Here is a 12007-nt window from a genome sequence, read left to right as displayed (position 1 = left end):
TGGTCACTGGAGAAGACTACATCAATCAGCTCGGTTATTGAGAGTCTGACTCGGTGGTCAAGTGTTGAATAAGAAGCTTCAGTGGACATATACAGTATCTTGAGTGGGGACACATTTGTTGTATTTGTCTTGGCGATTTGACTGGAAAAGAGCGTGAGCTGCAGAACACAAACAAAATCTCCAAAAGATTTGTTTAACATTTTCCAGTTCTAAAAGAGATAAACGTCTTTAAACAGCAGCTAGTTTTTTTCAACACAAACACTTTTTAATTAATGAATTACTATTAATGTCAATTAAGTCACAATAACAGAATCTAAGATTAAAAGTAATATGTGCCTTAACATGAACTTATGTCAAAATTTTTACTGTATCCAAGAAACATGGGATGCTATATGAGATTTCAAGAAGACAACAGGATTTCTTAATAATAATAATATTAATAATAATAATCATAATAATCATAATAATAATAAGGCAGAGGCTATTTGCACCCCTAATTAAATACTAAAAGGGCTTTACTGCAGTGTATTTAGCATCCCACAGACACCCTACACCAACCTATCACTGCGAGGAATTCAACCTTTATATTCATTTTATTTATTATTATAAATAGTATTAAAGAAGAATATTAAGATACAGGAAAAAGGATGGGGAAAACTGGGTCAAAAGGAGGATTAAAACCCAGGTCATCTGCATGAAGCAAATTCACACATCTTATCACTAAGCCATTGCAGAGACACTCAAGCAGCATTTTGTCTTTAATTTCCACCAGACTATTTCAGTGCAAATAGCCACACTATGTGGCAGGTATTTACACATAGTGCAAATAGACACTCTATGATAATGATAATTATAATAATGTTATATTAATGATATTATTGAATTTTCTAATGCTTTTCATCATTAATATGCTGAGATGCGAGCAAAAAAAGTACAGGCGAAAGCATCTTAATAGACTGCGCATGCGCGAGAAGTGGACGAGAGAGGGATCCCTTCTAGACACAAACATAACTTTTCACAGAAAAGGTTAGTAAGTGATTTTATCACACTAAATAATTTGTACATGCATATTCTTTATGTCTTGTGGCTATACTTTTGAAACAGTGAGTATTTTAATGTTCAAAATTTGGCCCCCATTCACTTCCATTATAAGTGCCTCACTGGAACCCAGATTTCCAAAAGGAGGGACGAGTTGAAATACATTTTTGTGCTAATCAATATTATTCCACAAATGCTGTCGATAGGGCTTAACTTGTATTGAACCCGGAACATCCCTTTAAGATTCTTAGCAGAAAAGTTCTCAAGGCTTTGGTAAGCCACACTTCTATTATTGTCACATTTTCTACTTCTAAATATATAAACATTTAGTCATAATTTTCACATTATTATGGGCCAGCCCATCGAATAAGCAGTACAATTGTTTGTGTTCCTTCAACGGCTATTGTGTACAGTAGTATAAGGAGTTCTTTGGCTATTCATTTATATTATCTTCAAATAAAATGTTAAATTATGGTGCTATTTCCTTTATTATTATGGAAAGCCTTTGTCACACACTGAACACCTGAACTTTTGGAATGTTTGTCATTTCACTTTCTAAACAGCCATAGATGGCCAGTTAGTAATCTATTGATGTCCAGACCACCGTTAGCAGCAAAGAACCCACTTAGAGCCATGAGCCACTATCTCACTAGTCTGGCTGGCAAGACCAGAGATTATTTAGCAGAGACAAGCCACTTTTATTAAAATGAATGGGAGAACAACGGATGTAGAAAAGGAAGTCTCGCCTTACAGGTAAAAGAGTCAATCACCTTTTAGATACAGACATTGCCTGTCAATCGACTCGTAAACGTGCATGCACATGAGCTAGACAAGCCGGGAAAATGTTGTTTTTTAGCGTATTCTGAGGTAAAGAATCACAATTTATTATACCATTGTTGTCAGATTTTACTGCTGATTTGAAATATGTTTTTTGATCGTAATCTTGACCAATCGTTTTGGAGATGTTGGACTTTCTCCATTCAAGTAGATAGCAGCTGCACTGGCATGACTGGAAATAGCCTCCCGAGAGCGTTCCAAAGATGGCCGACAGTGGAGTGACTTGCTAGAGAGACTTTGGCTAGACCTACAGACCAATGATTTGGCAATGTCATCGCTTACATCACACATGGAAGTTGTGGCAAAAATCATGCTCAAACAGTAAACATTTATCGGATTCCGTTGTTGAAAAATTATTTCGAGGGCTCTCGTAGATGGCTGTGACTTCAAGCCATTAACAGAACTGACTGGACAGAGGAGATCATTTCAACTCAAGGCTGTGCAGCAAACATTTATAGCGAATATTAATACAGTTATCTTATTAACCCATATCATTATAATAGCTAAGAATATGTCTGTATCTATGATGGTTTTGTGTCGTACTTTCGTTTAATCTGTCAAATCTAACACATCAGTTTGCCGGCTTTCTGCCACCACTAATTGCACATGCACTGACATTTTTGTAAACAATGGGATTGGTCAACAGCCTAGAAAGCAAGATAATACTTCCCTAAATGCTAAATGCACCAAATATTGTCAAGTGCAGACAGTAAATATCCACATAAATAAGAATACCTACATTACAACAAACAGTATATAAAGTGTTTTAACGCAGAGAATAGTAAGATAGCTTGCATGCACATAAATGCATAATAGTAGCATTGCTATAACACATGGCTATAACAAGACTAATAACAAATTAACATTCTTTGACATTCAGAGACAGCAGGAGGATGAAAAGAGTGTGGAACCACTCTCATCAGCACAGTTGGAGTTTAACACTATATTTACACTACCACGTCATCAGAAAATTGCTGCTTTTGATTCAGCCATGACTGGCCAGCACTACCTCTTCTTTAAAGTCTAGGCTGTACAATATAATTCAGCATACATCTGTGTCTAAAACTTTCCATGGTTCTTGAACACAGTTGTGAATAAGGGGCATTTCAGGTTTCTGAGTTTACTGTATGCTTACCAAGACATTATAAAAATGGGTGTGGGTCTAGTAAAAAGGGCTTTTGGGCAAGGTAGTCTGAACTAGCTGGCAGTTTCTTATCAGTGTTGCCAGATGGCCCAGACTCCCTCTCATGTGTGTGTGTGTGTGTTTGTGTGTGTGTGTGTGTGTGTGTGTGTCTGATTTCATAATTGCGTTTGCCTTTTAGCTTTTTAATGGGAGTTCTACATTATTTTAAGGATTCTGATATCATCACAAACTGTTACAGATCCACCTTACACATTACCATTATGAAACGTTTCTGTCAACAGCTGCCTGGCAGGTCAAGGAAAGGAACAGTTTTTCCAAATGGTTAAACAGTTAATGATGACATCATTGTGAATACCACAGCCTTCTATTCATGCTATTTTTTTTTTCTTCTCTTTTTCTGGGCCATCTCATCATGGCTTCTGTATGCTGTTTCTATTCCACATTTGAAGCTCCTTTGTCATATGAGGAATTCTATTTGAAAGGCCAATGTTCAACCACTATATTACTCCCATGTGTATGGATTTCATTGCGAAAATTGACTCTTGCTGATCCCAAGTTAGACAGAAAGAAATTATTTGACCATTCAGGCTCAAACTTATGGCCATGGTCTTAATAAAGGCATAATAAGTTGTTATTAAACAAACAGTGGGCATGATGTTGGCTATTATCCATTATTAAATAGTCTCACACTGAATGACAGATTTCGGTGATGGATGAAAAGAAAGTCCCATGCAGTATTTTATTCAAGCAAACTTTGCCGGGATGCCAGAATTCTACAGGGAGAGAGAGAGAGAGAGAGAGAGAGAGAGAGAGAGAAAGAGACAGACAGGCACATAGAGAGAGAGAGAGAGAGAGAGAGAGAGAGAAAGAGATAGAGAGAGAGAAAGAGACTGAGATAGTGTATGACAGAAATGAGAGAAAACTGAACCCCACGTGGCACATAGGAGAAGTCAGAGGGACTGAACACTGTCAACTGCTCTTTCAAGGCCTGGGAGCCCAGCTGGAGTCACAGACTCTGCAAAATGAGCACATTAAGTACATAAAAGGGCAACAAAGCTGGCCTTCTTCATTACACATTAACTGGATGACTCTGAATGTTCATCACAAAAGTGCTATTGATAGTTTGTCCAAGTTGGCTGAGACCGTGACCAAGGGTCTGTAGACACACTGAGCAGTGTAGCGTGGCCGGATGCACCCAAGAGAAAGGACAGAAGAAAAGACAGAATAGAGAGGAGATGACTGGAAGGAAGAACTGGACATACTAAATTCTCATTGTCATGTCAATGATAAATTGTTTTGTGTGTGTGTGTGTGTGTGTGTGTGTGTGTGTGTGTGTCATTCTTTATATCAGTCTTTCGTACTGTGCTGCTCATGAAATGTAATTAAATGCTGGGAAGGTGGAATTTAAATTTGGATTCCTTTTTGATTTTTTTACACTTTGTATCTTTAAACTGCAGTAGCTTGCCTTTAATATACGAAGAAAACAACTATCATCGCTACCCAGCCATTTATATTTTCTAATGAAGCAGACATATGAAGCTACTCTGAACCAGCCAAAGCACATTGATGTTCACATTAATGGGCCCACACCATGTTAATATCAATTTCAGAGGCCAGGAGGTTACAGCATGCAGTGCTTGTCCAATCTGCAATATTATGCCATAGATCAAAGAAAAGCATCTGCTCTTTGCCCACTACTCAGTCTTTAACTCTCCTGTAAACAAGGTGAAGGAGAGATTTAAGACCTAAAGCAGGTCAAACCACAAGGTGAGGGACTTGAGTCATAATTCAGAGTGTGATGGAGATAGCATACTGTTCTTCAAGCTTACAGCAAAGACTACTTTAACAAATATTTGTGGTCTTTCAAATTATGACAATATACAGTAAATCTTATGGGCAATAGGGCAATTGCAACAGCAAAAAAAAAAAAAAAAGTTTGCAAGTTCTGCTCATTAATATGACTAATTAATTTGTGGTCACTGTGAGGGATGACTCATCTCTGTCCCCCCCCCCCACAGTTTAGACGAAAGACCACAGCCTATATTCCTTTCACCAATTAATTAACATGTGAACTTGTTCATTGAATCATTTAGTAGTGGCCTGCTCCTGTCTAATATTGTTCTTTTCTAGATAGAGTGTCATTTTATGCATATTTGCAGTAAAATGGTTTAGAAATGCATTTAGTCTTGCAATCAAGCAACGCAGAAACATCAAGGGATTAAGTCCCTGCTGAAAAAAAAAGAAGTAGAAAAGAAAAGAAAAGAAAAGGAAAAAAAAAAAGCTAAAACCAGCCTAAGCTGGTTTAAGCTGATTACCCAGCTAGTGCTCAGCTGGTTCTCCCAGACTGACCAGCTTAAAAGTGCCCAAACCCCTCTATAACCAGCCAAATGACCAGGCTGGGTGACTAGCCAAGACCAGCCAACCAGCTTAAGTTTTTTTTTTTTTTTTTCAACATTTAGTCTTGCTGGCAGCTAGACTATATATAAATGTATTATGATGGGATGTTTGCTCTGTAATTTACTCAGGATTGGAACAACTCTTAAGTGGAACTGCTCTAAATACATTGTGCATTGTTCAGTTTCACAGGTATTTTGGCTGTGTAGATAATATATATTACCTAGAAAATAAGTTTATTTATGTTGAACCAACGGCTATAATGACTCCAGTTTAAACTTAGTGCCTGCATGTAGAATGTAGCCAAAGTAAAGTTTTTTAAAGGTTAGCATCATTCCTGCCATGCTCCTGCTTGTTCAAGGCTTACTGCCCTCATTGTGTTGGACATTAATTTATTAGTGTAAGCCGTAAGAAAAACGGTCCAGGGGAAATGAGTGAAAGCGAGAGGAGTATGGCCGGGCTGGAGGACTGTTGGCGTGGTTACCTGAGTGACCGGGATAACAATGAAGGATCCTCCTCCCGAGCTCTCTGTTACTATGGCGAGGAACTTGGTGTTGACTGTGCAGAAGTGATTGTCATGGACGTTCTTTGTGATCGGGATGCCTTCGAAGCAGTGCTCTCGGTTGGCCACTTTGCCATAGACGTTTCGAAACTTTGAGCTTCGGTAGGTCGGCCGCCATGACATCTACAAAACACATACAAAGAGAAAATCGCTGTGAGGGAAACAAAGTAACTATCGCCATCCTGGATGTGTATTACTTTTCTTTCTTCTGCTGAACAAAAACAAAGATTTTTTGAGGAATATTTCAGCTCTGTAGGTCCTTTCAATGCAAGCTCCAAAAATCACATAAAGTCTGCATAAAAGTTATCCATACGACTGGTTTAATATATGTCTTCTGAAGCGATGCAATCACTTTGGGTGAGAAACAAATTAATATTTCAATCCTTTTTTTTTTACTAAAAATCTCCACTCTCACTTTCCAACTGTGCAAGTGAAAGTAGAGATTTATTGTAAAAAGGGACTTAAATATTGATCTGTTTCTCACCCACACCTATCATATCGTTGCTAAAGCCATATATTTAAACACTGGAGTCACATGTATTAATTTTATGCTGAGTTTATGTTATTTTAGGAGGTTGAAAGGTCTGGTCACCATTCACTTGCATTGAAAGGACCTACAGAATTGAGATATTCTTCTAAAAATCTTTGTCTGTGTTCAGCAGGATGAAGAAAGTCATACACATCTGGGATGGCATGAGATTGAGTAAATTTTGAGAGAATTTAAATTTTTGGGTGCACTATCCCTTTAAGAACAGTTTTATCTTTTCTCAAATAAGCTAATTATTTAAGTTATAAGTGAATTATGTAAGATGCTGGTCTTTATCAAAAAGACCTTTATTTGCAATAGAATTTTACGTAATTAATAGCGTTACAAGTGCTATAAACAGTAGTTAAACAACATGTCAAATACCAAGCATCTGAAAAAAATTATATATATATATATATATATATATATATATATATATATATATATATATATATATATATATATATATACACCGATCAGCCACAACAATGATGCGTGAAAATTCCAGGAGATCAGCAGTTACAGAAATACTCAAACCAGCCAATCTGGCACCAACAATCATGCCACCCCCATTCTGATGGTTGATGTGAACATTAACTGAAGCTCCTGACCCGTATCTGCATGATTTTATGCACTGCACTGCTGCCACACTATTGGCTGATTAGAAAATTGCATGGATGATCGTTAGTGCCAGACGGGCTGGTTTGAGAATTTCTGTAACTGCTGATCTCCTGAGATTTTCACGCACAAAAGTCTCTAGAATTTACTCAGAATAGTGCCAAAAAAACAAACAAAAAAACAAAACACTCAGTGAGCGGCAGTTCTGTGGACAGAAACGCCTTGTTGATGAGAGAGGTCAACAGAGAATGGCCAGACTGGTTTGAACTGACAAAGTCTATGGTAACTCAGATAACCGCTCTGTAAAATTGTGGTGAGAAGAATAGCACTGTTGGCACTGTTTTGGTGGCACGAGGGGGACCTAAACAATATTAGGCAGGTGGTTTTAATGTTGTGGCTAATCGGTGTATATATATTTTTATATACATAAGAAATCTGATCCATTAAATTACATGATTTTTTTTCAGCATTGGTCACGATTGTAGTGGTACATTTGAATTTGTGCTTTCACAATAAAGAAGCATAGTGAAATGATGAAACAAGGCCACAAAGCAACTGTACACAATCCAACACCCCAAAATACAACTAGTTTTTACACATAAAATCCAACCCAACATCACTTGGCCCTTTGTGGGATAGATAGAGATTTGACTCATTAGTGCTGATTTGGTTCCATTTTCTAGAATTAGAAATGTCCTGTCCTGTCACTGTCAGCACACTCAACTCAAACAGGAAGTGGTTGGTAGATGCTTGTAAAATTTCACTCAGAGCTCAAACCACTACACTGTTTGTAGTTTAGCCTAGAGGAATGTGTAAGCAAGAAAATAGGCACTAATGAATGTGAGATCATGCCATTCATAGCCTCAAAGCTAAGATCAGCTGAGATTTGAACAGATAGTTGCCAGACAGATGAGAGGAAGTGTTAAATCACTAGTGAGAGAGATTTATCACCCATATTTTTTATCTGAAACTTTTTGTGAGACTGACATCACTCATTACTGAAGAGTGTATTGTCTTGTGAATGTGTATTTGTGTGATATGTGTGTGGATATGTGCATTTACATATAAACATGTACAACCACTTGTTACTAGTTAGGAATGGTTTTAGCAAGCTAAAGATAATGTGACTAATTGCTGTTAGCAGTGGGGCATAAAACTGTAGCTTCTCACATTGTTCTTTGTCTCTCCTTCTTACATTCTGTCTAATCTGTTTTTACTCCATTCTCAATAATGTTAAGCTCTCCCATAGTGTTTTTGTGTCTTTACAGCTGTCCTAAAGCTTTTTGTGAGCAATTTGTGAGTGTATTGTCCTGCCTGTTTAACCATACGTGAATCAACAGTGGAGAGGACTTGGAATGTGAAAAGCTGTCTTTGAAATTTGCTAACAAGAACATTAATTAATTTGTTGCTGCCAATAGATACACACACACACACACACACACACACACTCACTCACTTACACACGCAGTTCTCCAAAGTGACATAAATTGAACATTCTCCATCTGTGTAATTTTCACAAATTACAAGTAGTTTGTATCTTTAATCCACACACACACACACACACACACACACACAAACACACACACACACACACACACACACACACACACATGTTGGTGCAGCTATCATTATGAGGACTCTCTGTAGACATAATAATTTTAATACTGTGCAAACTATACATTCTATCCCCTAACCCTAAGCCTACCCCTAAACCTAACCCTCACAAACACTTTCTGCATTTTTACATTTTCAATAAAACATTGTTTAGTATGTTTTTTAAGCGATTTGAATTATGGGGATACTAGAAATGTCCTCATAAACCACATTTATAGCATAATACCCTTGTAATTACACGTTTGTAACCTAAAAAAAGTCCTCGTAAACCACTTAAACCTGCCCATACACACACACACACACACACACACACACACAAAAACAAAACATGTTTGCTTAATTCAAAATATGATGATAATAATAATATACAATTATTTATGATAATTTTCTACAACTCCAATTATTAACCCTAATTTCTTACCTTCCCCCTGGTTTTGCACTGACCAGCCTGTTATTCTGCAGTCTTGTCTCTGTACTACAAAAACAGCCTGTATCCTCCCTGGCTTCCTGCATACATATAGTTAACCGGCCCGAGTCACTTGCATCTGTTTCTCTCTTTCCCTTTTCCTCCAAGCCTTCTCCTCCCACAACCTCCTTCATTCCCTCCCTACTTCACTCCCTCCCTCTCACCAAGGCGGACAGGCCCAGCCCTAGATCAGCTTCTCAGCTGTTACTGCAACAGTTAGAAGTTGAATCTCTCTTTCCCCTAAACTCTCTCTCTCTCTCACACACACACACACACACACACACACACGTTGGTTTAGCTATCCTTATGAGGACCATCCATAGACATAATGATTTTTATACTGTACAAACTATAGATTCTATCCCCTAACCCTAACCCTACCCCTAAACCTAAGCCTTACAGAAACCTTTTTGCATTTTTACATAAAAAAAAAAACATCATTTAATATGCCATTTCCTTTATGAGAACTTCTGGCTGGTCCTCACAATGTAGGTGACTCAGGTTTTACTATCCGTGTGGGGACATTTGGTCCCCACAAGGATAGTAAAACCTGTACACACACACACACACACACACACACACACACACAGTGACTCTTTAACATATCATGTTCCATCCTTATGTCAGTGTTTGCTTTGCAGCGTCTTTCTGTTGTGTACTGGCACTGACTGACCTCAATCAGACTCCTGACTATCTCACTCTGTTTATCAAAATATATTGACCTTATTAAAAGAGAGCTGGTAGTTACATACGTAAGTATGATGCAACAGCACTCTTGTCTACTAATGTCTGGGGGAAATGTCCTCTTTTCCACTGCAGAATGATAATTGAACTGAATTTGCATCCATTCTGGCAGCAATGGTCATGAAAACATAATAATAACAAGATTACTCTCTTGTTCCTGAGCTCTTTCCCTATCTACAGTACATTTCTGTTTTCCTTCATGTTCTCCCTACTAACCCAGATAGCACACGTACATCTTTGAGATGTCTGTTTAAGAGCGTTTCATCTGGAAAGCATCACATTCTAATTAACATCTGCTAAACATCTTAAAAAGATCAGATTTACCAACATTCTAAATCATAAACATCTCAAAGACATCTGCTGAATGTCTTATTGAGGAAATGTCTTATATTGCAGATGAGCAAACAACCTAAAAACTACGTCTTCCAGATGTAAACACACACATCAAATAGATGTATGGGATATGTACATCAGGGAACTGTCCAGTCATCCAGATGTACCAGACATAATGTTGTGCAGTAGATGAAAACTTTCATTGTATCAAATCCACAAACACTTTAGTATAACAAAACGTTCCCTAAATCCAAGTCATTTTTGGTATTTGTAATTTAATCAGAAATTATTTTGTTTGCCTTAGCTCTGGCACAAAACTATATGTTAATTCACTTACATTTACAGTACATTTTTGCATTATCAGCACTCACAGCATTTTTCTATGCACTGTCGCCATACAGTCAGAATAATTTGCCCCCCACACCTAACAGTCCTTTCAGTACCCCATCATAAAGCAACATGATCACACAGGAAGTCGGCATGTTGTTTCTGAGAGTTCCAATACCCTAGGATCGGCAACATTATGCCAACTAGCTGACAAGTGGCATCTCGTATCAGACATTTTTGCGTCGGCTCCAACATGATCAATCCCTTGTGGTGCGACAGGAAGCTCATTGTGTCAACAGCATGGGTGACCTGGGTTCTGATCCCATGTTGAAACCAAGAACTAATCTTGTTTGCAAAATCAGAGGTTGCATTTTTCCCTCTTACATTAAATGCTTTCTCCACTGATTGTTAGGTTTATGTTTCATTCCTCTTCACTGTATTACAGCCTGCACAGCTGAAAACAACTTACTTCACAACTCGCTTTTGGCGCCCCTCTGTGGACATTACACCTAGAAAATGGAGCTCACATGTGTCCATACTCCCAACAACACATACCGTTTTGACCACATGGGGCAATGTTTCAAATTTCAGTAAGCACAGACTGAATTTAGCTAAAGAAAAGTCAACCTACTATTTCCGATTTCACTGTGAGATCAGTCTGCATCTTCTAAAACATCTTCCCATGGCTATGTTTAAATATCAGTGTTTCAGTATTTATGGTTTATGAATTCTTTAGGCAGATTGGCTCTGAATGTGGGCCATGTAATCATGTTCATCATGCTCATGTTTGATCATGTTTACATGTTAAACGGAGTGAAGAAAGCTTCCAACATCTCTTACTGCTGATTTATTATGCATCTTTTTGGAATGCCATCCTAAATGAACCCTACATTAAGCTGGAGTGAGTGTCTGGCAATCATTTACACTCTCATATAATTTATAATTGATATTTTTAGAAAGGTCATCTGGAGCATTCTTAGGCCTATAATAAAACAAACGTCTGTTCTCAATCTCTCCTTCTAATTATCTTGAATGATTAAATGAGATATTTGGCTGGCTCTTGACAACCTCAATGCAGACAGATGAGGTTTATTTTAATTTAGAGAGACATCTCTCCTTGGCCTTCCCTTCAGATTTGCTCTCTGTTCACCATGTGTTTCTCAAATATTCTGTAGCCTGGGTTATGTGATTGTTGCAGACATTGAAGCAAATACTGTCGATAGAATGTTTTTTTGGAATTACACCACACATCATAGAGTAATATGTGTTTGAGTGTATACCTGCAGGCATTGTACTTGTAAACAAGAACAAAGCTGTAAGTCAGTGTTGAACTAGACAATAAAAAGTAACATATTTGTATAGGTGCACTGGTATTTGTGTTAAGCCTGAAGCAGAATTAGTATG

General features: G+C 37.7%; 1 protein-coding gene across 4 annotated transcripts in view; it reads right to left on the bottom strand.

Moving 5' to 3' along the window:
- The window catches only part of LOC127416409 (coronin-2B-like), a 76404-nt gene that overhangs the window by 14588 nt on the left and 49809 nt on the right, over positions 1–12007 (bottom strand). For 3 of the 4 annotated variants that reach the window (XM_051655784.1, XM_051655793.1, XM_051655769.1), the window contains one exon: positions 5898–6098. In XM_051655784.1, the coding sequence (XP_051511744.1) occupies positions 5898–6098 (201 nt within the window). Of the gene's footprint in view, positions 1–5897; positions 6099–9154; positions 9301–12007 lie in introns of those variants that run through there. The other variant, XM_051655777.1, reaches the window with a different exon arrangement.

This window comes from Myxocyprinus asiaticus, chromosome 2, assembly GCF_019703515.2.
Source record: "Myxocyprinus asiaticus isolate MX2 ecotype Aquarium Trade chromosome 2, UBuf_Myxa_2, whole genome shotgun sequence".
Classification (NCBI taxonomy): domain Eukaryota; kingdom Metazoa; phylum Chordata; class Actinopteri; order Cypriniformes; family Catostomidae; genus Myxocyprinus; species Myxocyprinus asiaticus.
The sequence above is the reverse complement of the archived record's forward strand: the minus strand, read 5'-3'. Positions and strand labels throughout refer to the sequence as shown.